We start from the raw sequence: 27243 nt of genomic DNA, 5'->3' as shown, positions 1-27243 counted from the left end.
AAGCCCCTAATAGTTACTATCCATCCCTTTACAGAAAAAGTTTGCCCACTCCTATTCTAGGGTTCTATGAAGAAAGCAAAATTAAAAGTAGTTTTCAGGACTTCCCTGGTGGTGCAGTGGTTAAGAATCCGCCTGCTAATGCAGGGGACACAGGTTCGAGCCTTGGTCCGGGAAGATCCCACATGCTGCAGAGTAACTACGCCCGTGCGCCACAACTACTGAGCCTGCGCTCCAGAGCCCATGAGCCACAACTACTGAAGCCCGCGCACCTAAAGCCTGTGCTCCACAACAAGAGAAGCCATGGCAATGAGAAGCCCGCGCATAGCCCCAGCTCGCAACACCTAGAGAAAGGACTCGCATAGCAGTGAAGACCCAACGCAGACAAAAATAAATAAACAAATTAAAAAAAAAAAGTTTTCAAAAGTTTTAGCTAATGTTCAAAAAAGAAAAACCTAAAAACTTTTAAATACTGTATATTTAAAAAGTATCAGACAGGCTTGATCTGCAAAGATCTTAAAATCCCTGTTTTTCTGAATTCCAACTGTGACAATTACTAGTTATGTGATCTTAAACAAGTTATTTGAAACACCCCAGTCTTAGTTTTCCCATCTATAAATGGAGTTTGAGGCTGCTGAGGTGATAAAATATGTTAATTGCCTGGTATAGAGCCTAGAATATAGCCTTAGTTCTCCCAATGTATTAAACCCAAAAGAAAAGATGGGAGGCAAATGCACTTTCCTGTAACTCCCTTCACAAATTGGTGAATGACAAGACCAAATAATGTGACGTAAGCTAAAATGAAGGAAAAAAATTAGCCTTATCAAAAGCTTTCACAACTAGGGACTTTGCCTGAAAAACAATAGATCTTTAATAGAGAGGATTTTTAGAAGAGAGCGTAGAATAGGACTAACAAAAAGAAATACCCTCTATACTTTTTGATAACAAGGCAGTGTCCCAGGTAGAAAGAACAAGGACTTTTAATACCATTTAGCTAGAATTCTGAAACAACTTTAACAAAGACTATAAGTTTAAATGGTGCATAGTCGTTGTATTAAAACCATTTGTAAGGAATAAAATTATCCAAACATGAAGTTGGTGACACATCAAGTTTTATTTAATTGGATTCAATTTTTAGATCACACATATTTGCTCTCAAGAACCTGTATATTTTTCATAGCATTTATTCACTGTTTTAATTATTTGTTTGATTGCTGATGACCTATCTCCCATTGAGGGCAGGGATCATAACTACCTTGACCACCACTGTATCTCCAGTGCCAAATGGAACCTGGCATAGAAAAGACACAAATATCTACTGAATGAAGAACTTGCTCTTGGAGGAGCTCACCATGCCATCTAGTGTCCTACATGAGTAACAGCTCTATTAAATACTAACTCTAGAAGGCGCTTCTGCATCCATAAAATCACTGCTTTGGAAGAAAAAAAATGTAAAGATAATAAAGAATAATACATAAAAAGAATATGGTTACTATCACAATTGGTTCAATCCTTTACATCTTCTAGAGAACTATAAAATAATCACTAATATCCAGAATAATCACCATGAGATGTTGCCATATCACAATAAAGATCCCAATTTTAATAACATTTTAAAGACAAATGTGTAATGACAAGAAAGAAAACATTCCATTTGTCAAGCATTCTTGTTAGCAAAAACTTCTTTATAAAACTTCCTTCAGTGATATCTCTTAAGAATGTTAATGCTGGCTAACACTTTGGAATTTTGTATCAATGATCAAAAAGTACTGATACTTTCCCATCATGCATGCAATAATATACCAATATTTCACAGCCTTATTAAAAAGACCTTCCCTGATGTCTAGACCTACGTATGGCAAATGTGGAGATCAGGCTATGTTCACTTATTTGCTGAGAGCTGTAATAAGATATTTTTACTCTAAATATGCGAGACAAAATTGCTTAGAATCTTAAGGTATCTTTGGTGCAGTGGCCCACAAAGGTTCTCCAATACGTAGGGTGACATTAATAACTAACATTGGTACTAATTTTACCAGCACACTCCAGTGCAACTCCATTATCTTCCACCCTTCTCCCCAAACCCGGGGTTGGGAGTGGGGAAGATCTATACAGTTTCATTTGAAAGAAAATTTTACCAAGTGTATAGCAGCAATCAAGCAGCAATCACATATCATACATGTGCATTCTATCTGGATGCTTATTAGGACTGCCAGAACTAGACTTTAAAAATAAGAGAGTCCTGTTTTATTTAAAATGAGAGGATTACCGGATCTGATGGAGTCCCTGTCGATTCACTGCTACTGCTTCTTTCACAACATATCTCCCTTATTACACACAGAGCAAGGCTTTCATCAAAGGAAAGGGAAATATTATCAGATTTGTGGCGCTTTCTTTGTCGTTCACCAGGTAATTCATCTGAATTTTCTTCTGAATATGTAAAGAAAAACAAGTTAATTAAATTGCTATACTGTAATGTATTTAGAAATTGAGCTGTCTTAAGTTACCTATCTGTACTAAAATTGTTTCAATGAAATTAAACAGAGAAAAATAGTGAATTACTGTTTCAAAAGTCAACACTCTTATTGGATCTGTCCAACTTAGAGTTATAGCAGCACACTACATTTTTAAAAGCTTTTTAAGCTTGTTTCAGAACTTTATCAACTCACAATTAATTTAATCCATCTAGACCTTTTATTAACCAGTCTACGATTTTTCTGTCAAAATCAAAATTTAGGATATAAGATTTCACTTTTTTTCCTGGAAAGAACCAAAACTGTTTAACTTACTTAGAAGGTATTCCTAATGTTTCAATTTCCTTAGTATCCAGTACTTTCAACAGGAATCAAAACCAGTTAAAACTGGTCCATTTTATTTTATTTATTTAGTTTTTGGCAGCGCGGCATGAGGGATCTTAGTTCTCCAACCAGGGATCGAACCTGCACCCCCTGCGGAAGCACGGAGTCTTAACCAGTGGACGGCCAGGAAGTCCCTGGTCCATTTTATTTTAAATAAGAAATTATCTCTGACTTAAAGTGAGAATGTTACCAAATCTGTCAGGAACATAAATGAGAGTCCTACCTTACACCAGACATAAAAATAAATTCCAAGTGGATTAAAAAACCAAACACAAGGAACAAAACCACCCAACTACTTATATAAGAGAATATACCAGGGTGGGAAAGTATGATGTGACACTACAAAGCCCTCAAGAAAAAGACTATCAAGATTAAGTTAGTTACTTAAGGCTTACATGGCAAAATAAAATACTATAAAAAAAAAGTTAAAAGGCAAATGTCAGACTAAAAAAAATCTGCAACACATAATAGAAAATGGTTAATATCCACTTTATACAAAGTCCTCCTACCAACCAAGTAAAAGACAAACTTAATTTTACAAAAATTCAAAGATATGAAAGGGCAATGCATAAAACACAAATGACTAATAAACACACGAAAAAATGGCTTACCTCCTAGTGATCAAGGAAATGCAAATTGAAATGAGATACCATGTTTCACCCATGAGAATGACAAAAATTAAAATGAGAGACAGTCTCTATACACTACTGGTAAAAATGCAAAACAGTGTAACATTTTATGGGCAGTTTCTCTATCCTAGACAAATATCCCCATAATCATTTAAGGATTTATGAGCAAGGGTGCTCACTGCAGCCTTACATGTTAAGTATCTAATAGGGTTATGAGATTAAATATAATCCATATGCCTGAAACAGGTACAGCTCACACCTTTGCTCACTCCATTTCCCTCTCTTGACCTTCCTAGTCAGAAGTTATCTCTTCTTCCTCTGAATTCCCAAAACAACGCTTATATCCTCTACTTTAATTTTGTATTTATCTCTACAAGATCACAAGTTCTTGATATAAGTTATTAATGTTTGTATTCCCTATAAGAAAAGGTGATCTTGGTTGAAAGATGTGGGCTAGAAGGCCAAAACCATGCTGTTGATCTATATTTTTTAACTCTATTAATAACATTTGGGGCTTTTTTCTGATTATTAAAGTATTATATTACTCATAGTAGAAATCTCTAAAAAATAGAAAAAATTTTAAATGTAAATCATCTATAATATTACCATTGAGATAACTACTATTAACATTTTAGCATAATAATTTTCCAGCTGTCGTTTAAAAAATTTATTTCCGTCTAAAAAACATATTTATATCACACTATATGTACAATTTGGGGTTGTTCTCTTTTTTTTTTCTCTTTGGCCATACCACGTGGCTTGCAAGATCTTAGTTCCCCACCCGGGGATCAAAACCAGGCCCCTGCAGTGAAAACACTGAGTCCTAACCACTGGACTGCCAGGGAGTTCCCAGGGGTTGTTTTCTCTTAAACATTCTTTTACATTATTTTTAATGGCTGCAGAATATGGTATCCATAATATAGGTTCATCATAATTGTACCATTCAGTCCACAAATCTGAGCACCTTCTTTCCGTCTGGCACAGTGCTAGGCAGTGGGTATACAAAAATGAAGTCAGCCATCATCCCTACCACCAGAGGAAGTTTACGTTCAAACATCAAGGCAACCAAAATACGATCATTTACAAGCTATAATGAGTGCTATGAAGGAAACAAGCAGGGTGCTAAGGGAAAGAATAACAAGAGGGGATCCACTTTTCCGGGTGGTTAGGGACAGCCTCTCTGAGAAAGTAATAATTAAGCAAAAATAGAAAAATGAGGAGCTGGTCTTACAAGACTGAGGTAGAAGAACTTCTGGCAGAAAAAAACTGTGCAAACAGCCTTAAAGCAGGAAAGAATGCTGACTTGTTTGAGGAACCAATCAGTGCAGTTAAAACACAGTGAAGGTGGGGAAAAAGGCCAAAAACCAGATTAAAGGTAGATCAGGGCCTTGTAAGCCAACATAAAAGTGTGGGTTTTATTTGAAGGTCAATGGTAAATAAACAAAGTGGGGAAGTGACACAATCCAATTTACCTTTTATGATCCCTTTTGGTACTGTGATGAAGGACAGAAAGAGCAAGTAACTAGAAACAGAAAATCAGAAGCTGCTGCAGTGGTCTCAGTAAAAGATGACAATGGCCTGGACTAGAGTGATGACATTCTCTAGCATCATATATGTTTTCAACTATGAATAATGCTAAAATTAATATCTCTACATATAATCTTTGCATTTCTGATTATATCCTTAGGATAGATTCCTAGAAGTGGATTGCTGTGATAATGGTAAGAACGCCAAGCCTTTTTATAATTCATGAAGGTTAACCAATTTACACCAATTGATACACCAACAGTGCATCAGTGCCAACACATAGTTAGCAAGGATAAGTTAAAAAAAAAAAAATCATCTTTCCTAATGTGAAAGACCAGAAAAGACACCTTTTTTGCATTTTTTGTTACCTATAAAGCTAAATCACTAAAATCCACTCCTCCTCATATTTATCAGTCATTTCTACTTACTATGAAAAAAACTTTTTTTTGCAAGTTGGATATTTAATATTTTTCTTATTGACTTTTGGAAACTTATAATAAGGATATTAACACTGTCAAATTTAAAGTGAATCTATTTCAATATGTTGTAATTTTTTTCATTTATCTTTTAAACTCATCTATCTTTTAAACTCATTTAGTATTCATTTTTGGCATAAGGCACAGATATAACTTGATTTTTTCCCCCCCAAATAACCATTTGTTCTACTCCGATGTATTTACTCTACACTTGCTGCCCTTTGCCCTCATGTACAAAACTCTACTCTGGGTTTATCTATTCTACTTCACTGATTTGCCAAACTCTTTTTTTTCACCTGAATCATACAGTTTTAGTTATCATGACTTTCATCAGGCAACCGCCTCCTCCTCTACTCTTTTCTCTGTTAAAAATGCTCTCAGCTATTTTCTTTACCTCGTCCTCATTTCTAAGATGCTATTTCTCTGTTTTTAAACTCATTGGTGTGTTTTATTTATTAGAAACAACAAATACTTTAACTGCTAAGGTGACTAAGAATTATGACTAAAATAGAGTTTATATCCTTGTCCTGTTATCGTGCATAGCAAAGAGCTGGCTAACTATAAAATCCAGCAGGACACAGTAAACTGTGCCTGCTGTAGTCAACCAGAAAAATGTTGCTAAGGAAGCAATTTGTAAACCAAATAAATCATATAAAAATAAGAAACTCAAATTCATTCATCTAAACCAAAAAAGCACAATTTCATTAAGCCTAAATGCACTAATTTCAGTAAAGAATGAACACTGAAAAGCTGTTTGAAAGTGCCAATTAAATATTCATATATACCTGTCTCACTAACTGCTCTCCTTCTAGATGAGGTAGATGGTCTAGAAACCAAATCTGAAGATGAAGGTTTCTCTTCCTGTAGCTCTTGCACAAGGTCCTAAGCATTCAAGGGAGAAAAAAACAGAAATAAACCCACAAACTTATAACACCAAGAAGCTAAAAATTCATTGTTTTAAACACTCCCAATTTTCAAGAAACATCAAAGTAGAATGAGTTCAAGATTACCTTTTGAACACTCCCACCTTCAAGGTGACACCTGTTTTCACTCACAGATGTGCCTGAATCTGATGGTTCTGACAGAAAATAAAAACAAAGAATCACAAACTAGGAAAGCAAGGGTTATTCAATAGATGTTATCCAGAACAAACTCCTCATACAATTTAACCTTTTAACCAACACTGAACGCGTAGTCTCCCAAGTGCCATCCTTTGCTGGATACTAGAGATGTAAATAGATAATTCAATTTTAATATAGAAGATACATAAGAATAATTATAAAGTACAATAAAATAAGCACACTAAAAGAAGTATTATAAGATAAATTAATGGAGAAGACGAAGCAATGGTTATTTGGTATGCGGCAAGGTCTGAGTAACAAGCAATCAGGAGAGGTTTCATAGTAGAATATGTGGAAGTACGACTGGGAAAGGCTATTCCAGACTGAGGAAACACTGTGAAAAAAGCATTCAAAAGTGAACTACCAGTGTTTGTTGCAGGAACTACAGGTACTTCATTACTATGGGAATGTAAGCAGATCATAAAGGATCCTGCCTGTCTTGCTAAACAGCACAAAGATATCAACAAGCAATACTCCTGCCACCAATCCCAAATCACTGCAACCTTCCCAGCTAATACTTCACATTCCTCCCTAAGGCACTGCTCCAGCCACGCACCATTAAAAAGGTTTAATCTAAGAGATAAAATTGATTTGCTAGTTCACAGCAAGTACTTTACACCCAGCGAGCAATAAGGAACCTCTAAATGGTCACTATAAGCAGAAGAGTGACAACTCCCTCTGCCAAAATAGGAGAAAAAAGAGAACAGAGGCAGGGAAACCAGTATTAGCAACTGCAATAACACAAATGAAAAGCATTAAAGTCTAAACCAAGACAAGGAAAAAAGATCAATTCCAGAGAAATTAAAAAGGTAAAAACCGACAAAAACCTGGTGTCTGACATACAAGGCAAGGGAGAAAGGAGTCAAGAATTCCAAGATTGTACCTTGGGTGGATAAATGGGTGGTTATCATTCAAACTTCAGATGATGAACAGATTTGGATGGGAAGATAACAAACTGAAAAGTGGATAAAACTTTCAGGTAGGTAGGTTTAGTCTGTATGTGGATGTGCAGACTTGGAGCTCAAGTCAAAATTTCAGATGTGGGATATATACCATCACCTAAGATCATAATCAAATACCCTTTACTACTCCCTTGGAAACATTTTCGTCTTAACACTGAAGCCCGCTCTGAGTATTAACATTTTGAAATTATATGCATTATCATAAGAGTTTATTTATTTTTTATATTATGGGCAAGGTATTATACTGATTTAAGTTGTCCATATAAGTAGGTTATATTTTGTTTTAGTATAAGAGATGTTACAAAACAGATGTAATAAAAAGGAAGCACTAGGTGTGACAAGTTTGAGAACAATGATATAGGCGTTCTGAAGTTAATTATATTAAACTAAAACCTGAAACAAACTCAGAATGGAAATAACATAAGTAATCTACAGGTTACCATCTCATTAATATAATTTTCCTAGCAATCAACCAAGATTTAAATGAATGAATGAATACATCAGGGATAATAATACTTCAGAAAACTTAAAATACTACAATAGATACTGCAGTTGTTTATTTGCCTTCATTTGATTTCCTTTGATTTGATTGCCTTTTTTTGATTTTTTTTTGTAAAGGGCTTTGTAAAACAAAATGTCAAGTCACCAGCCTAATAATTACTTCTATTCTGGGATAAGACGGTGTTGCCCTTTTCTGGGTCTTAAATCCTAACTTTGGAAGAATAAGTATTCAATGCAACAAATTTACTAAACATCGTATTAATAAACACTGTACTGTGTAATGCAGACTGCAAACCTGAATAGGACACACTTGTATAAGTAAGTGTAACAAAGTAATATAACAATAAAATCTAGATACGAAATAATGGGAGCACTAAGGAGTGGTCAGTTCGTTCTGTAAAGTAAACAAGCTTCTGAGAACAGTTCTTAATTATAGATCAAGAATGGACTTCGGGCTTCCCTGGTGGCGCAGTGGTTAAGAACCCACCTGCCAATGCAGGGGACATGGGTTCAAGGCCTGGTCCGGGAAGATCCCACATGCTGCAGAGCAACTGAGCCCGTGCGCCATAACTGCTGAGCCTGTGCTCTGGAGTCCGCGAGCCCGTGCTCCACCACAAGAGAAGCCACCGCAGTGAGAAGGCCATGCACTGCAACGAAGAGTGGCCCCTGCTCACCGCAACTAGAGAAAGCCCGCGCACAGCAACAAAGACCCAATGCAACCAAAAATAAATAATTAAAAAAAAAAAAAAAGAATGGACTTTAAGAAGCCTGTGGTGCAACTACTGAAGCCCGCGTGCCTAGAGCCCATGCTCCACAACAAGAGAAGCCACCGCAATGAGAAGCCCGCACACCGCAACAAAGAGTAGCCCCTGCTCACTGCAACTAGAGAAAGCCCGTGCGCAGCATCAAAGACCCAATGCAACCAAAAATAAATAAATAAAGTAAAAAAAAAAAAAAAGCCTGTAGTGCCAGCTCCTACCAGCACTCCCAAGCAAACTGTGTACATCTCTTCCCAAGTGCATGTTTGTGGCTGAAAATGGTCATGGGGAGGGTATTTATATTATGGAAACCAGTAACCACAAATCAAGGCTCTTCCCCTGGAGAGTGGATTGTTAAAACATTTACCGGCATATCACTGTGTATGTTTAGGTGTACCGTTATGGAATAAGAACCTAGCACTTTCATCAGATTAGCAACAGGATATGTTACCCAAAAATAACCAGTTAAGAACTACAAGTCTAAAGGAAGGGAAGTAAAATGGCACTCACCTGAACAAACTGGTAAACAAAGTTTTGTCTATTATAAAAAACACACAAGACAAGGACCCTTCTATTCAAATGGCCCTACCTAGGTATCTGTATTACTTCCCAAAGCCTTTGAAAACGTTTCAAGGTTTGCTCCTATCTCTACTATGCAGAAGATTTTGAAATTATCTACCTTTAAAAACAAATTCTAACCTGATATCCCAAGGCTTAAATTTATGTAACAGGATATTTAAATATCCACTGCAAATAAATATGCATAAGAAACTTAGTATTATGTTGTTTTAGCTCATATGTATTTCTTCCTGTTAAATTTATCATACCCTTACTATAATTAAATATACAATGAGAGCAACTTTTAAAGAAAATCACAATTATAAGATGTCTGCACATCCACAGAATGTCTTTAATATATTTTTACAGTACATGCTTATGGAATTCAAAATGAACTTACCCTGCTGATTGACTACCACCAAGTTTCTATAAATCATTGTATATATTTTCCTTGTAGAGAGAAAAAAAAAGATGTACATTTTAAAAATGTATTAAACTAGACTTAACAAGACTTTTAAATGCATATTAGTATAAACTATCATGCTACAACCCAAAGTTTAAATCACTACATTCAAGTACTGATAAGCTTCTAGACACTAAAAACCACCATAGTAATTATTTGCACAGTGATTACACACAGCCACTTTTAATAATCACTAAGGTCTCCCTAGTGCGAAGATTTCACATCTCCATTTCCTGAAACATGCCTTGTTGAGACTTTAGCAAAAGTCCCCACAGAACTGGTGTGAACACACGAGGCAGGTTAACATACTTATTTTCAAACAGAAAAGAAATTATCTAGCTCCGGGCATAGACGAAGAGTGCCTAAAAAAGTAGCAGGTTATGCAAAACCCATTATATAGGAACTTCATTATAGTTTTGACTTTTATCAACCTTAGACCAATCATCTAATGGATTTTCTTCCTTGATCTGAAAAGTTATTAAAAGATAGAGCAGTATACAGTCATTTAATACAGACTGAGTACCAGTCACTGTTCTAGAAATAGGGGAAAACAAAGAATGAAATAAAAACAAATCTCTGCCCTCCGGAGCATAAGGAAACAATTCATTTATGCCAATACTCAATGAAGTCATGGTACATTTTTCTTTTTTATCAACTAATGACTTTAGAGAACATTTATTGGTCACAAGATATCATTTCTAACTCTCAAGGTTAAGGAGAAAGTGCCAATCCCAACTAATTTTTTTCATTCTTGGGACTGATGATACAGCTCCCTAAACTCACAAAAAAAATCAATATTCCTACTCATATCTTTTTCCCAAGTCAGTAGTTTCCCCAGTGTTGAACCTCTCAACACATTAGAATTCAAGTCAAAGATAATTTTAAATTTGTGCTTTCAGTATCAGAAATTACAGCTCCAAACATTATCAAGATTCAATACTCAAGACGGTGCAAAATTATCAATACAGTTATTTCTTAAACTTATAAAATTAGAGCTTATATCCCAAGGCCAAGTATAAAATAACATAAATATTAAACAGATATCGTCTGTCAATGGAAAGAAGCTTGTATATTAATTTAAAAGCAGGGTGAAATTAAATATAGTATGTTCACAATGGGGTTAAAACACATCTGTGCATAATATATTGTAAAAACAACAAGTAAAAATACCTTTCAATGACAAATTACACTTTTTTTCCCCTATCATTAGTTTTCTGTCTTTTCTTAATATTCAATAATGAATATATACATATAATAATAGTTATTTTAAAGTTATAAATATCCCACTTAATTATCTTTTTAGCTGTAATATTATTGAGCATTAAACACTAGTAGAATCTAGGTAAATGTTTCAGGTGAAAAGTATTCGTCTCATTAATTAAGATACACTACAAAGAGACTAACAAAATGAAACAAGGAATTCCAAATGTAAAGTAAGAATGACTGAAAAAAAATGTCTTCAGTTCCTGGTAGAGTAATTCTAGAAATGTCATCTGGGTTAAATTCAGTTGATTAAGTGCCATAATGGCATATGACAAAGAAAATGATCTCCAAGGTAACTAGGGCTCAAATTTAAGCCATTACCACAGGGTATTATAAAGACTGTCTTTGGAAGTGACTGCAATAATAATATTTTTTTAATATGCAGTTACTGTAGCTAATATTTAGATGCTTTCCATGTGCCAAACACTATGTTTTTTACACACTGCCTCTTTATAACCTCCACATAAGGTATTTATATTGTTCCTACTTCATATTCAGGGGAAACTTAAGGCTTAAAGAGGGTAAGTCAATTTACCCAGTCTAACAGCTAGTAAATGACTAAGCTGGGTCTCAAACCCAGGCTTGTAAGATTCCAGAACTCAGGTTCTCAAGTAATATGCTATTTTACTAAGAAATTTAATTTCAGCATCTTTTATATATATTATAACAATTTTCTCTGACAAAAGGGAGTAAGGATGGAGGTGAACTGAAATGTTTGCCCAGCTGGCATTTTACAATAGACTAAAGAACTTACCTGTGCTCTTTCACAGAGAAGCTTGGCACTCCAAACAAATCCCCTAGAAGATCATTTGAACAATACACAATATGCTGTTGTTTCTCATCATATAATCGTTTAGTCATAATATACTGGCCAAGATAAAATATAACCTGAAATAGAAATATGATTTCTGAGCGTTAAAGAAAATTAAATGTTAGTTTCAAATACATACAATAACATCTCATTTATCTGAGGAGGGTTAAACAACCAGCAACCACATCAATAACCATCTAAATAACAACCATTCTGTACTCCTAAAAAAAAAAAAAAAGCTGATTTTATATCTTTTTCTTTTAATTTGATCAAAGTAGAGACACTGCTTCTGATTTACTTAAACTTTAAAATGTGTCTTTTTTTTTTTGGGCAGACTTTAACTTTGCCCAAATATCTAGGTACTACTTATTAGGAAGAAAGGAAAAGGCAGCAAAATGCAAAACCACTGATCACAATGAAAAGTTGTAGAATCAAAAACATCAACTAAAATATAGCAGTGACCTGGAGTCATTTAGTCAATAGTCCTGCACACCATATACCTCGACAACCTCTGAGGTCATCACAGATGAGAAGACAGTGACCAATTACATCTACACAACAGTTTGGGAGAATTCAGTGAATGAAATAAACCCTTAAAGATATCATTATAATCTACACAATAAATAATCAAAATAATGACCCTGAATCATGCACATACAGTTAAATTATATTTTGTGTGCTCCATTAAAACAAAGTAGGCAATACATTTTTAAGACATCCACATACAAACCTATTAACAACCACCTAAACACATATGGTGTTTTACAGTTTACAATGTACTTTTACAAGTACTGTCTCATTCTTCTGATATTTCATAGAATTGTTATCACCATATGAGAAATAAGAAACTGACCCGGTCTTCTGACTTCTAGCCCAGTGTGCTTTCTACTACCCCATACTAGCTTTCATTACTCTCCCACATACCACAGAACAAAGATTCTACAACTGAACACTGTGTCAGACAATATATACATCCCTGTTACACGGTTTAATATAAGCATTCTAAGTCTTTATGATGACCTTGATCAATTTTCTCCTTATTTCTACCTACTACTAGTCATACTTTTTTGTTTCCTTAACTGGTTATATAATGATAATATAAGGTTAAACCCAAGTTAACATCCCAAAAACATCATTTACCTTGACACTTCCCTGCAAGCACCGTCTATAGACTTAAATGGCTAAGCAGGCTTCAGACTTAAAGGAATATTCCTGTGACTATGGATGGAAGAGATGGTAGACAATGGAAGGGAAGAAGGAGGAGAACCTAGACTCTTTCTACCAAACATCCCATAAGGAAACTTCTGAATGTGGTTAAAAAGGAAAAGGGTCTGGAATATTTTCCTGCCCACTATCCTGATGTAAGGTCCTTCAGTGTTTTAAGTAATCTGAGTCCCATAAACTAAGTGTGAGAGATGGGGAAGAGGCACATTTCATTCACATCGAAATTTTCCCCAAGATGGCCCATCTCTCAATGAACAGCATGCTTCTGTGCACAAATTTAAAGCTAGAGAACAATACATTGAAATGTATCCATTAAATAGAACATATGTTCACGAATCAGCTCACCTCTATCCCAGAAAGATCAGTACACTGTACTCATGTATCTCTAGTGCAGAAGTTCTTAACCTGGGATCCATGGATGCCCAATAAGTCCTTGGATAGAATTCAGGGGGTCCATTAATTTGAATGGGAAAAAAATGTTTGTCTGTATTTTCACTAACTTTTAACTGAAATTTAGCTTGCCCTTCAATTATGAATATAGGCAACAAATCACAAAGTATTAACAATAACTGTGATTTTGTCACCAATAAAATCACAAGCGTTTTTCACATCATACATACTATGCTTGATGTAAATGTCTCAAAATATCAGTTATGCTCCTCACTACTTCCAAATTACATTTATTAGATCTGCTGCTAAATCTTAAGACTTTACCAGTGCGTCAAGTGGGTTCACAGCACAAAATGGCTAAGAACCCCTAAAGAGCTTCCCTTTGTCTGAGTTCCTGGCTGACAAATGAAATTCGAGTATAAACTGAATTTTCAGCTTCAAATTATAGTCCAAATGACCACAATACTTAATATTCCTGCTTACTGAAAATCCCTCTATATGGCCAATTTCTCCCCATGGCTATATGTAACTAGTAAGACATTAAGTTATCTTTTTAACTTAGTTCAGCTTACCTCTTTCATAGTATAGGTGTCCTTCTGTGCACCAACAGACTTCAACAACTTCAAAAGCAATGGCTTTGGTCTAACCTATAAAGGACAAAGAGTTGCTATTATACTTCCAAATTATTCCAGAACTATAAGCCTGCAGGAAACTCATCCATAAAGAATTTCAATAAAGGTAGCAAACACAATGCTATCTCACAAGGTTAGAGACCTCAAAAACTAAGTCATAATGTTTTCACTAAATGTAATAGACTATGTAAACTGAATACCACAGACTGTGTTTGGGAAGAAAATGCTGGGATCTAATTATTATGCAAATAATCACAGAATCCTCAAGTATCATCAGTTGCCATCAAAACAGTACCCGTGCCAGGGCAGTGAAAATTATTCTTTTCCCTCCAGCTATTTCTATCATCTGCTTATTACCTTACAAACTCAATGGTAAATGGAATACCCCAATGAGCTTACTATAAGCTAAATTACAAAATACGAGAGAAAACAGTAAATCTTTACGGTGGGTGCTTTTACCAATCTTTTCTTTCTACACATTAGGTTCCTGAAGGCTGGGGAACTTTAACCCAAGCTGACACGGATAATTAAGAACAGGTGTGGAGACTGCGACTCACATCCCTCAACTGCAAGCCAGCATTTTCTTCCTACTATAATATCATGCTGCCTTTTAGTTGGTCTACATTCTAAATATCTACTTGACAAACATTTATTGAGCTTCTGCCATGCACCAGACAGCACTGGATACTGCACACACACACAAATGACAAATAAGACATATGACCTATATTGAAGGAGCCAGCCAACTAGATCAGGGTTCAATTTTTTTCTTTAAAGAGCCAGACAGTAAACAGTTTATAGCTTTTCTCGCCAGATAGTATGACTCAGAAGCGTAAATTATATGTAAACCAATGGGTGTAGCTCCATTTCAGCAAAACTTTATTCACAAAAGTAGGCAGCAGGCCAAATTTGGCACATAGGCTGTAGTTTGCCTGCCTCTGACCTAGAGGCTTTGCAAGTTGTAGTAAGAAAATAACTGGCAAGGGGGCAGGGATGTAATGTGTTTATGCTCTTTCTCCCTATCTGTTGCTGTATCAAAATCTTCAAAACTCAAGTATCTTTACAACTACACAGCCACCCCTATACAGACTGGTGCCTCTGCACTCCCTTCAATATACTCTCGTCTTGTCTAACTTTGAAATCTGACAGCAACCCAGTTTGGGATCTAACCCTCAAAACTAGATTTAAGAAAACTGCCTATTTTCAGTTAATCAACAGAATATTATTTAATAACTGAAAGTTTTAAAATATACAATAAATGTATTGAATCATTAATTGTTCTGATCATATGTTTTCTCCTATGTGCTTACATATGCGCTTTACTTTCAGGCTATTTAAAGAATGAATTATCCCAGAAAACATAAAAAGTTACTTTTTTCCCTCCTAAAATTTTATATATATTAACTTCAAATTACATAAAACAACTCAAAGTCTCCAATGGAAAGCCATCAGCTTTTTATTGACTAAAAAGACATGCATTAATAAGAAAACTACTATAAAAGACAATACCATTATTAATCTTACATTTAAGAACAGAAAGATAAATTCTAGATGAGAAAAATCTAGATGTAAAAATAAAAAATACTAGAAGAAAATACAGCAGTATATCTGTATAATCTTGGGATGGGAGAGTTCTTCCAAAACATGACATGAAATTCAAAAGCCAGCAAAAGTCAAACTTTACTTTATAAAAATGTTCTCAATGAGAAAAAGAACAAATAAGCAAAGTTAATTTTTAACATGTGTAAATGATAAAAATTAAATACACTTGAAACACAGAGAACTATTACAAATTATTAAGAAAAACACAATAAGCCTAAAAGAAAAGTGTATAGATAAGACCAAGCAAACCTCAAAAGAAACAAATGACTTAACCAATGATGTGATGCCCAACCTCACCAAAGATTAGGGAAATACACATTTAAACAATAATATAATACCTTTTGCCAAAAAAGGGCAAAATAATAGTGATAATATTCAGTTTTGACAGAGAGGAAAACTATTACACATAACACTTGTGTTAGGATACATATGCAAAGCAGCACCATCTGTAATACTCAAAAACTAAAGGCAATTTTAGAAAACCTATCAGTAAAGGCGTAAATTTCTTAAATGGTACACTAATGCTGTAGATTACCATGCAGCTGTTAAAAAAGAATTCTGTAGGTTTTATTGATTGACATAGATGCTATTTGCTTAACATCTCTAGTATAATCCTATTTTAGTAAAACAAACTGAACCACGACAGATTAAAACTCACATGTGCATATATATATGTGGGTATGCACACAGATAAAGATCTAAAAAGGAGAAATGGTCAAAACAGAAGACTGGAATTTTCAGTTTTTACTTTATACTTTTCTGTAATGCCTAACATCTTTACAACAAGCATGAATTATTTCTGTGACTTCTACAAAAGTTAAATACTGACAGGTCAAAACAGAAAAAAAAAAAAAAGTCATATAATAAACATAACTTCAGCATCCATACTTAAGAAGATAACGAAACTGACTTTTAATCGTGTGGTAAAAAGCTAAGAAAATAAATATTGATTCTTACAGTTAACTTTTGCTCCACAGTTATGCCTGAGTGGCAGGAATTTAAGCTATGTACTACAACTTCACTAAGAGCCATGCTATAATTGGGGTCTATGAAATCTAGTTGATCACCTCATAAAATAAATTTTTGTTAAAGTTACACCGGAGACAAAAATACCAACCAGGGTCTCTTGTTCCGAAGCTGGAATCTGTGAGGTGCTTACAGCACCATCAGTAGACACAGACATGTTGGTATTGCACATTTGCCTACGAGTACGAAAAGAAAACACACGATAAAAACTTGAAATACTGAAACACCTGTAAAAAAAAAAAAAACAAAAAAGGCAAATCATATAGAAATGACATAAATAATGCTTTTATTAGCAAGTGGGTCCTCACCTGGATCAGCAGAAAATGCTACAGCTCGGTGACCACAGGCTCTCTCTCTCTCAAACAGCCAGTGAATACAGCTGGGGAAAGGCATGGTTTAAATAGCCCCAGCTGGAGACAAGTCAGGGCTTAGCTCCTTCTACTGCCGACGCGGAACGTGTCCGAACTTGACCAGCCCCACAGGAAAAGCTGAGTCAACCTGCCCCCAGTACCAGTCCAATCTCGCCCAGACGTAGCGCCCGGTAGATACAAGCTACCGAACAGGCACCTGTCATTATTTTGACGACACCCCCCCCCGCCCCCTGCAGCGCTCCCCGCGCACTTGACCTTTACCCCCGTGCCCGCGGAACCCCCTCCCAAACCCCCGCCCGCTGGGAGCGCGGCCCCGAAAACCCGCCCTCCTCCCGAGCGGCGACAACCTCGCCTCCTTCCAACAAAACCTCCACAGACCCATGTGCCCGGCGCCCCCCACCACGAAATGCACAAAGGCTGCGCGCGGGGCACAGGCGGGGGGTGACAGCGACCGGGGAGACCCAAGTCACAAAGCAAACCCAGAACTGCCCACGCGCTTCCAGGCCGATACCTGCTGCTCACTAATTGGGGTTTGCCGCCTCTGGAGTCGGCGGGGTGGGTGAGGGAGCCGTCCCTCGAGGCTCCCTAGTTCCCGTCACGGGGCGCGCGGAAGCCCGACGCCCTGGGCCTCGGCGACCATTCCACTTGCCGGGCCCAGGCCGCCGGGGCGCTCGAACGCACTAGGTCCGGAGGAGAAGGAGGTTCCTAGCGGCGAAAGCGGCAGGACCTCGGTCAGAGGGGTAAGAGCTACCCCTCAGGCTAGGCGTCTTGCTCCATTTTCCTTCCAGTCACACCGGGCCGCACAGGCCCCCAAAGGTGCCGAGCTGGCCGAGGTGCGCCGGATGCGCGCCCCCTGCCGTCCGAGCGCAGCTCGCCGGAAGCCGCGGCCCATCCGGGCTTTTGCGCGCGCAATCCCCGCCACCCCCGCCCATTGGGGGCGGGGCTGGGCCCGACAGCCTCGGCGAAGGGGGCGGTCCCGGAACTGGGCAAGCGGCCTCGGCCGGTGGGGAGGGGTTGTTGAGCGCGCGCGACCCGCCAGAGTCGGTTGCCCTTTTTCTCGGGGGGAGCTGAGTCCTGGTACTTCCCGCCGCCGCCTGGTTTGGTGCGCCAAGCTTGGGACTTCTTTGTCCCTTGGCGCTATTTTTGTATTTCTGTGTTTGCACCTCCCTACCGCAATGGAAACTCAGGCAAATACGTATCTAAGTGCCGCTACCAAAAAAGAAACCACAATTAACAGCTGTGCGATATATTAAGCCCGCACCGCCAGCCGCTGGAGTTGTTTTTTTAAAAAGTATGATTAAAAATAGCACAGTATGGGCTTGTTCAGGGATGCATACAGTATTCTAGTTGGAGGAATAAAAGGCTGGTGGTTACCGTTAGAGATGGGTGGGGTAAAGAACGGTTACTCTATGCTTTTAGAGTGTTTGGGTTTCTTTTGTTTATATGATGAATGTATTCATTCCCATTAAAAATATCTGTTTCTATATTAGGCATTCAGTACTGAAAGACTCACCTACTTGCCCCTTTTGGCACATAGGCATGGCAGTCTCAAAAATGAGCCAGGACATGAGAATTGAGTTGGCTCACCACAAAAAGCACAGTCATCTCAAAGAACAGCTTCTTTGGCAAGAAGTGACTAGCTCCTTGTGAACGGGGAACTTTTTGATAAAGTTACATCTTTCCTTTCTCCCGCACCCTAGCCTACTAGAAAGCAATCTTCCTTAAACATAGTGGTCGCTCAATTAATTTAATTGCTAACATTATCTTCAGGGATTTGGTTTGGCTTTTTTAAAAAATCTCCTCTTTGTCAAATCAAATATAGTGAGGTTTCTGGTTGTAAAAGCGTGTGCTTGACACAGGATAAAAGAAAATCTCAAGAGATGGAGAAAATAGCATAAAAAGATAAATTATACAAGTTGGCATTTGTTAATGCCAAGTGAAGGAACGGGTATGTGCTACAAGAGTTCAAAGACAGGATTGCTCAGTGAATACCCAGGTGGTTCAAAAAGGCCTCAGACACGTTTAGATATATCTTGTGCCTTGAAGGATGGTAAGACTTAAATTAAGACAGAGGAGAATATTCCAGGCACAAGAAAAATATTCTCCAGAAAGCCCAGAAGTGAAAATGTTGTTTTGTTTCTGTTTTTTTTTTGGCCGTGCCTCGCAGCACGTGGGATCTCAGTTCCCCGACCTTGGATCGAACCTGCGCCCCCTGCAGTGGAAGCATGGAGTCTTAACCACTGGACTGCCAGGGAAGTCCTCAGAAGTGAAAATGTAAAGGACCATTTGAGAAACAATAAGTTTGACTTACAACCAAGGAAAAGAAAAACCAAGAAAAAAAAAATTTTCAGAATTTGGAGGTTCCTTAAATGTCAAGCAAAGGAATTTGGGCTTTGGACAGGGTAGGCAGTGGACAGAGGGGAAGAACGTAAACAAGTGAGTTGCTCCAAACTGTTTTTAACAGCACCACCATGACCAAATTCATGAATAGCCTGGCCAGCCTCCTCTGGACCAACTTTCCCCCTTCTCTTTGGCCCTGTGTTCTGAAAAAATCCTCCTGGCAGAATTAGTAGAGCAGAAGCAAAAGGGCAGAACTGATAGGATTTGTCTTTTTCTTCTAATGGAACCAAAAAAGAAGGGCAGAAATGAAGTGATAGGATTTGGAGTGTTGGGGGAAGAGATGAATGAGGCAAGGATTCTATCTTTCAAGGAATTGATATTGAAAATTTACCGAGTGTACCAAGCACTCCCCAAGGCCCCTATTGGTGAACAAGATGGTCATATCACCTGCCATCATAGAACTTAGCAGGATGACTCTGAATTTCCACCCAAAGAGAATAATGATCCTGCTGACCAAAAGTCTAGAGGAAATGAAGTTGAGTTGTTGAGTTTTAGATGATGTACCACAGAATGAAGAGTTCAGTGGTAGAAAGTGTAGAACTGAAGCTCAGGCTGGCGACAGAGCTATCAAGGTGATGGTTGGCTCCACACTTAAGACCTGATGAGTTCCCCAAAGGAGAGAAGAGACTAGATTGGGATAAGGCAGCAGGGGAACAAACAGCAGAGAATGAGAGGAATGACCAGAAGGCCAACCAACACAGGACCGTATGGTGGCGTCTCAAAACCAGAGGAGCCAAGTAATGGTACTGAATACTGCAGAAGTCAAAGAAAACGAAGAATGAGAAAACACTGGATCTGCTCACTCTAAAAACAGTTCCTGTTGTTTGTGACTTTACCGTTATGAAAAAATGCAGACCAGCTGCTGCTGTTTCCCTGCATTCCACTGTTGTCCTATGTCACTCTGCCCTTGCTGTGCTTCCTGGAGGCTTCTCTGGGGGCATCTTCTGCTTAATATTTCGTAGCATTGTTCTTGACACCCTCCTTTGTTCTAAGAGGTGGAGATACCTTGCGCATCTTTATGTTCTTGGCACCTAAACTCTGCAGATACATGCACAGTAGACTTTTATGCTGGTCCAAGAGCCATTTCATACTTGCATTTATTAATGACAACTGACTAATCTTTAAAGAATGGTAGAAAATAAACAAGATTTATCTCAGAAACAATGTTTAGAATGCTAAAAGTTTTGCAGTATTTATGAGACCGTCTAAAATTACAGAATTAGTTCAAATTCCTCATGTATTTGCAGACATCTGGAGATAGTGTTATTTAAAAAGCAAAAACCCAGCAAATGGTGGCTATAAGTACAGGGTTTTTATTTCTATTTGGAGAATTAATCAACTAACTTTTTGTTTATTTTGGCAAGATTCAAGTATGCAGAAATATTCACAAAACAATTAATATCCAATGTAACCACTGCCTATAATACACATTTGTCATTTCTGCTTTGGATATATTTAAAAAAGGGAACATAAAAAAAGTTGAAATTCCCCTATTCTCATTCCTAATCCCATTCCCCTCCCTCTCTTGAGACAATAATAATTATCAACTTGATGTTTATCTACTGAGTCCACGTTTTTATACATTGGCTCTATAAACAGTAAGCACAATAGACCATATACACATACATATAAAAGGAATTGCTGGCCCATAGGGTATTAATCTTTATGGTAAGTTTCAATATCTAACAGGGAAAGCTGTCCTTATCTTTTTCACTATTGTTTTGGCTCTTCTTGAATGTCACTTTTAGAATCAGTTTGTCTAATTCATAAAAAAGAATCTTACTGGGATTTTGATTCAAATTGCATTGGATTAATAGATTAAATTGACATCTTTTCAGTTTGGATTCTTCCCAAATGAGAACATATCATATTGTTCCTTTTTTTTCAGGTCTCCCTTTTACATCCTTTAATAATGTTTTAAGATTTTCTCCCTAGGTCTCTAGTACCTTTGGCTATTTTTTCTGAGGTAATTTATAACTTTTATTGCTATTATAAATTATATCTTTTTTCTGTTTTATTTCTAGTTGGTTATTTTTGACATATGGGACAATTATTGATTTTTGTATTTTGATCTTAGAGCCAGCAACACTGCTGCATTTTGTTTTATAAATATAACTAGCTTTTCAGTAGATGCTTTTGAATTTTCTATGTAAATAATAATCTCATCTGTAAAAATCAATTTGTCTCTTCCTTTCTTATGTATATGTGTGTGTGTGTATATATTATATATATATATATATGCAGTTGTTTTTTTGTTTTTTGTTTTGCCAGGCCGCATGGCTTGCAGATCTTAGTTCCCCGACCAGGGATCAAACCTGGGCCCTGGGCAGTGAAAGCACAGAGTCCTAACCCCTGGACCGCCAGGGAATTCCCTTATTTTCTTGTCTTAAAATCATTATAAAAATTACTGGGCTTCCCTGGTGGCGCAGTGGTTGAGAATCTGCCTGCCAATGCAGGGGACACGGGTTCAAGCCCTGGTCTGGGAAGATCCCACATGCCACGGAGCAACTAGGCCCGTGAGCCACAACTACTGAGCGAGCCATAACTACTGAGCCTGCGCGTCTGGAGCCTGTGCTCCGCAACAAGAGAGGCCGCAATAGTGAGAGGCCCGCGCACCACGATGAAGAGTGAGAGGCCCGCGCACCGCGATGAAGAGTGGCTCCCACTCTCTGCAAGTAGAGAAAGTCCTCGCACAGAAACGAAGACCCAACACAGCCAAAAATAAATAAATAAATTTTTTTAAAAAATTACTTCTTCAGGGAATAGTAGCAATGAAAGTGGGCATCCTTGTCTTATGCTGGACTTCAATAAAAAATGCTTTTAAAGTTTGATGTTTGCTGTAAGTTTTAGGTAGTTGCCCTTTATTACACTATAAAACTTTCCTTCTATTCACGGGTTTTTAAATTTTTAAAATATATGAATAAGTGTTCAGTTTCATCAAATACTTCTTTATGCATCTGGAGATGATCAAGTGTTTTTCTCCTCAGTCTGTTAATATGGTAAGATTATAGTGATAGATCTGATAATATTGAATCATCCTTGTATTTACTCAGATAAACTCTACTTAGTTATTAGTTACTTAGGGCTTTTTTTCTCTTTTTTAAAGACACTGATGAATTAAATTTGTAACAAGAATTGTGCAACAGGATAATATGGAGCATAACTGATGTCTTGTCCTCAGAGGTTACCAGAGGCTACAGTCCTTAGAGGATTTCAGTGGGGATATTGTACTGTTGAGGACAGTTACTCAGTTCTCCAAGACTAAGTTCAAATTAGGCCCAGTTCTTGACTTGAGACTCTGGTTCCCACAGGGACAATACAGGTTCAGCCAGTTTGATAACTTTTACCATTGAGAGTTTAAAGGGAGGACCAGGAAAAAATAGGTCACCTTTTGGAGGAACAGAGAGTTTATAACATCCCATACCCCCAACTAAATCTGAAACTTGTGATCATATCTTGTCTGGAAGTTGATGAACCACTCAACTGGCAGAATAGACATAGTGAGTTTGAGTAGCATCCTCTGCCTTGATGTGGAAAGTTTGCAGGAGTTTCTCACAGGTCAGTGGTCCCTAAGAAGATGGCAGGGGTGTTAGGAGTTTTACTGGTAGCCCCTAAAATGGACACTGCCTTGTAATAGAACCCTGGCAGCAAAAGACTGTAGGATATGTATGGTGGAATGTGCTCAGTTGGGGCAAAAGAAATTGAACTTCATTCAGATCCCCCTTGTCCAATTTCCCGCCAGGACCAAGCCATAGGACCCCTTTGGAGAACTAGCTTTTGGACACCTGCCACATGGAGGGAACTGATGTCCAACTGGTAAACAGGAATCCAGGACAACCAACAGAAAGGGGACAGAAATATCTCCATCATTTAGCTGGGATTGTTCATATAAAGGAACCATGATTATGTACAACTCATATAAGGGAAACAAACTTCAAGGGCAATCATTTTCCCCCCCTTCCACCTTCCCAACCCAATACCAAAGGAGTAATGTAGTGGTTCTCTATTGCTGTGTAACAAATCACCACAAACACAGTGGCTTAAAGTAACACAAATGTATTAGCTCTCAGATCTATGTATCAGAAGTCCAAGTGAACTCAGCTGGGTTTCTCTGCTCCAGGTCTCACAAAGTCGAACTCAAGATTGGCCAGCTTGAGCTCTCATCTGGAGGCTCTAGAAAAGAACCTGCTTTCTAGCTCATTCAGATTTGGGCCCATAGTCAGATTGTGTTGATTATAGAACCACGGCCCCCTTTTCCTTGCTGACAGTCAGTGGGGGCCACTCTTGGCTCCTGAAGGCTGCCTGCATTCCTTGACACATGGCTCCCTTCATCTTAAAGGCGGCAACAGTATGTTGAGTCGCCCTTATAGAGGCATATCTCATTTTATTGTGCTTCGCTTTATTGCATTTCACAGATGTTGCCTTTTTTTTGGTTACAAATCAAAGGTTTGTGGCAATCCTGCATTGAGCAAGTCTATCAGCACCATTTTTCCCACAGCATTTGCTCACTTCATGTCTGGATGTCATGTTTTGGTAATTCTGGCACTATTTCAAACTTTTTCATTATTATTATATATGTTATGGTGACCTGTGATGAGTAATCTTTGATGTTAATATTGTCATTGTTTTGGGGCGCCACGAACCACACCCATATAAGAAGGCAAACTCAATCGATAAATGTTGTGTGTGTTTTGACTTCTCCACCAACCAGCCATCCTCCTTTCTCTCTCCCTCTCCTTGGGCCTCCCTATTTCCTGGGACACAACAGTATTGTAATTAGGGCAATTAATAACCCTACGATGGCCTCTAAGTGTTCAAATGAAAGGAAGAGTCGCATGTCTCTCACTTTAAATCAAATGCTAAGATTAAGATTAGTGAAGAAGGCATGTCAAAAGCCAAGATAGGCCAAAAGCTAGACCTCTTGCACCAATCAGTTAGCCAAGTTGTGAATGCAAAGTAAAAGTTCTCGAAGGAAATTAAAAGTGCTACTCCAGTGAACACACAAACAATAAGAAAGCAAAACAGCCTTACTGCTGATATGGAGAAAGTTGTAGTGGTCTAGAAAGAAGATCAAACCAGGCCACAATATTCCCTTAAGCCAAAGACTAATCCAGAGCAAAGCCCTAACCCTCTTCAATTCTATGAAGGCTGAGAGAGGTAAAGAAGTTGCAGGAGAAAAGTCTGAGGCTGGCAGAGGTTGGTTCCTGAGGTTAAAGGAAAGAAGCTGTCTCCATAACATCAAAGTGCAAGGTGAAGCAGCAAGTGCTGATGTAGATGCTGCAGCAAGTTATCTAGAAGATCTAACTAAGATCATTAATGAAGGTGGCTACACTAAAGAACAGATTTTCAGTACAGATGAAACAGCCTTCTATTGGAAGAAGATGCCATCTAGGACTTTCATAGCTAAAGAGGAGAATTCAATGCCTGGCTTCAGAGTTTCAAAGGACAGGCTGAACCTCTTGCTAGGAGTTAATGCAGCTGGTGACTTGAAGTTGAAGCCAGTGCTTATTTACCATTCTGAAAATCCTAGGGCCCTTCAGAATTATGCTAAATCTACTCTGCCTGTGCTCTATAAATGGAACAACAGTGCCTGGATGACAGCACATTTGTTTACAACATGGTTTACTGAATATTTTAAGCCCACTGCTGAGACCTGCTGCTCAGAGAAAAAGATTCCTTTCCAAACATTATCGCTCACTGACAATGCACTTCATCACCGAAGAGCTCTGATGGAGATGTACAAGGAGATTCATGTTGTTATCATGCCTGCTAACCCAACATCCATTCTGCAGTCCATGGATCAAGGAGTCATTTTGACTTTCAAGTCTTATTATTTAAGAACTACATTTCATAAGGCTTTAGCTGCTATAGATAGTGATTCCTCACGATGAACCTGGGCAAAGCCAATTGAAAATCTTTTGGAAAGAATTCGCCATTCTAGATGCCATTACGAACATTCATGATTCATGAGACAAGGTCAAAATACCAACATTAACAGGAGTTTGAAAGAAGTTGATTCCAACTCTCATGGATGACTTTGAGGGGTTCAAGACTTCAGTGGAAGAAGTAACTGCAGATGTGGTGGAAAAAGCAAGAGAACTGGAATTAGAAGTGGAGCCCGAAGATGTGACTGCATTGCTGCAATCTCATGCTAAAACTTGAACAGATGAGGAGTTGCTTCTTATGGATCAACAGAGAGTGGTTTCTTGAGATGGAGTGTATTCCTGGTGAAGTTGCTGTGAAGATCATTGAAATGACAACAAAGGATTTAGAAAACGCTATCAAACAGCATTGCGTGCTGCAGAGAAATCGTTCATGAAGAGAAGAGTCACCAATGTGGTAAACCTCACCGTGGTCATATTTTAAGAAACTGCCACAGCCATCCTAACCTTCAGCAACCTGACCCGTCAGCAGCCATCAACATCGAGTCAAGACCCTCCACCAGCAAAAAGACTACAAGTCATTGAAGTATTACATGATGGTTAGCAGTTTTTAGGAATAAAGTATTTTTAAATTAAGGTTTGTACATTGATTTTTAGACATAATGCTACTGCACACTTAATACACTACAGTATAGTGTAAACATAATGTTTATACTCAGTGGGAAACTAAAACATTTGTGTGACTCACTTTAATGCAATATTCACTTCTCTGCAGTGCTCTGGAACTGAACCCACAATGTCTCCAAGGTGTGCCTGTACTGTGAATCTCTGACTCACCCCTCTGCTACCAGCCAGAGAAAACTCTGAGCTTACAGGCCCCTATGGGACTTCCCTGGTGGCACAGTGGTTAAGAATCCACCTGCCAATGCGGGGATACGGGTTCGATCCCTGGTCCGGGAAGATCCCACGTGCCGCGGAGCAACTAAGCCCGTGTGCCACAACTACTGAGCCTGCGCTCTAGAGCCCGTGAGCCACAACTACTGAGCCCACGTGCCGCAACTACTGAAGACCACGCGCCTAGAGCCCGTGGTCGGCAACAAGAGAAGCCACTGCAATGAGAAGCCTGAGCACTGCAACAAAGAGTAGCCCCCACTCGCCCCAACTAGAGAAAGCCCGCACGCAGCAACCCAACGCAGCCAAAAATAAAATTAAAAAAAGAAAAAGAAAAGGCTCCTATGATTAGAATTGGCCAACCCAGACAATCTCCCTTTTGCCATGTGATGTAACATAATCATAGCCCTGCTGACAACTTGATTTCAGACTTCTGGCCTCCAGAACCCTGAGACAATAAATTTCTGTTGTGCTGAGACCATCTAATTTGTGGCACTTTGCTAAGACAGCCAGAGCAAACTAATATAGTTAGTTTCCAAGACTTACCACTCAGAATTATGACTAATGTAATTTTGTATTGAGTGAAAAATTATGGTACAACTCAGAACTGGAAAATCTGGCTTAGGCAGAGATAGGTGTCTTTGAATGACAGGTCCACACGGACTTCAAATTAAAATCTCACAAAAGTAGTACTGCCTTGCAGGACTGTGGAGTAGTCTTTGATGGCATTAGAATCATCCTCCCAGGGCAAGTTGGGGTGGTGGTTGCCATGCTCAGTGGATGCCTTGAGTGGGTCAGAGAATTCCTGCCCTGGAGGTCAGCAGTCTCTGCTTGACTACTCCCTTTAAACTGTTGCTGGTCGCTGAGGTGTTTGGCATTGTCTAGCATCTACAGCTGGCTC

General features: G+C 38.3%; 1 protein-coding gene across 16 annotated transcripts in view; it reads right to left on the bottom strand.

Annotated features, from left to right (window-relative positions):
• Positions 1-18051, bottom strand: part of MDM2 (MDM2 proto-oncogene) — a 79625-nt gene extending 61574 nt beyond the window's left edge. For 10 of the 16 annotated variants that reach the window (XR_011075935.1, XR_011075932.1, XR_011075936.1 and 7 more), the window contains exons 1-9: positions 17681-18051; positions 17107-17350; positions 16890-16974; positions 14111-14185; positions 11868-12001; positions 9788-9837; positions 6498-6565; positions 6273-6369; positions 2267-2427 (exon numbers count right to left, since the gene is read on the bottom strand). Coding sequence is in view for 7 of the 16 variants with exons in the window: in XM_068560033.1 (XP_068416134.1) it covers positions 2267-2427; positions 6273-6369; positions 6498-6565; positions 9788-9837; positions 11868-12001; positions 14111-14185; positions 16890-16970 (666 nt within the window). In the remaining 9 variants the exon portion in view is untranslated. Of the gene's footprint in view, positions 1-2266; positions 2428-6272; positions 6370-6497; positions 6566-9787; positions 9838-11867; positions 12002-13493; positions 13581-14110; positions 14186-16889; positions 17026-17106; positions 17351-17680 lie in introns of those variants that run through there. The other 6 variants (XM_068560034.1, XM_068560039.1, XM_068560038.1 and 3 more) reach the window with 6 other exon arrangements.
• Positions 18052-27243: the final 9192 nt, after the last annotated feature.

Source organism: Eschrichtius robustus, chromosome 13 (genome assembly GCF_028021215.1).
Source record: "Eschrichtius robustus isolate mEscRob2 chromosome 13, mEscRob2.pri, whole genome shotgun sequence".
Taxonomy (NCBI): Eukaryota; Metazoa; Chordata; class Mammalia; order Artiodactyla; family Eschrichtiidae; genus Eschrichtius; species Eschrichtius robustus.
Note: the sequence above shows the minus strand (reverse complement) of the source record. Positions and strands in the feature narration are given on the sequence as shown.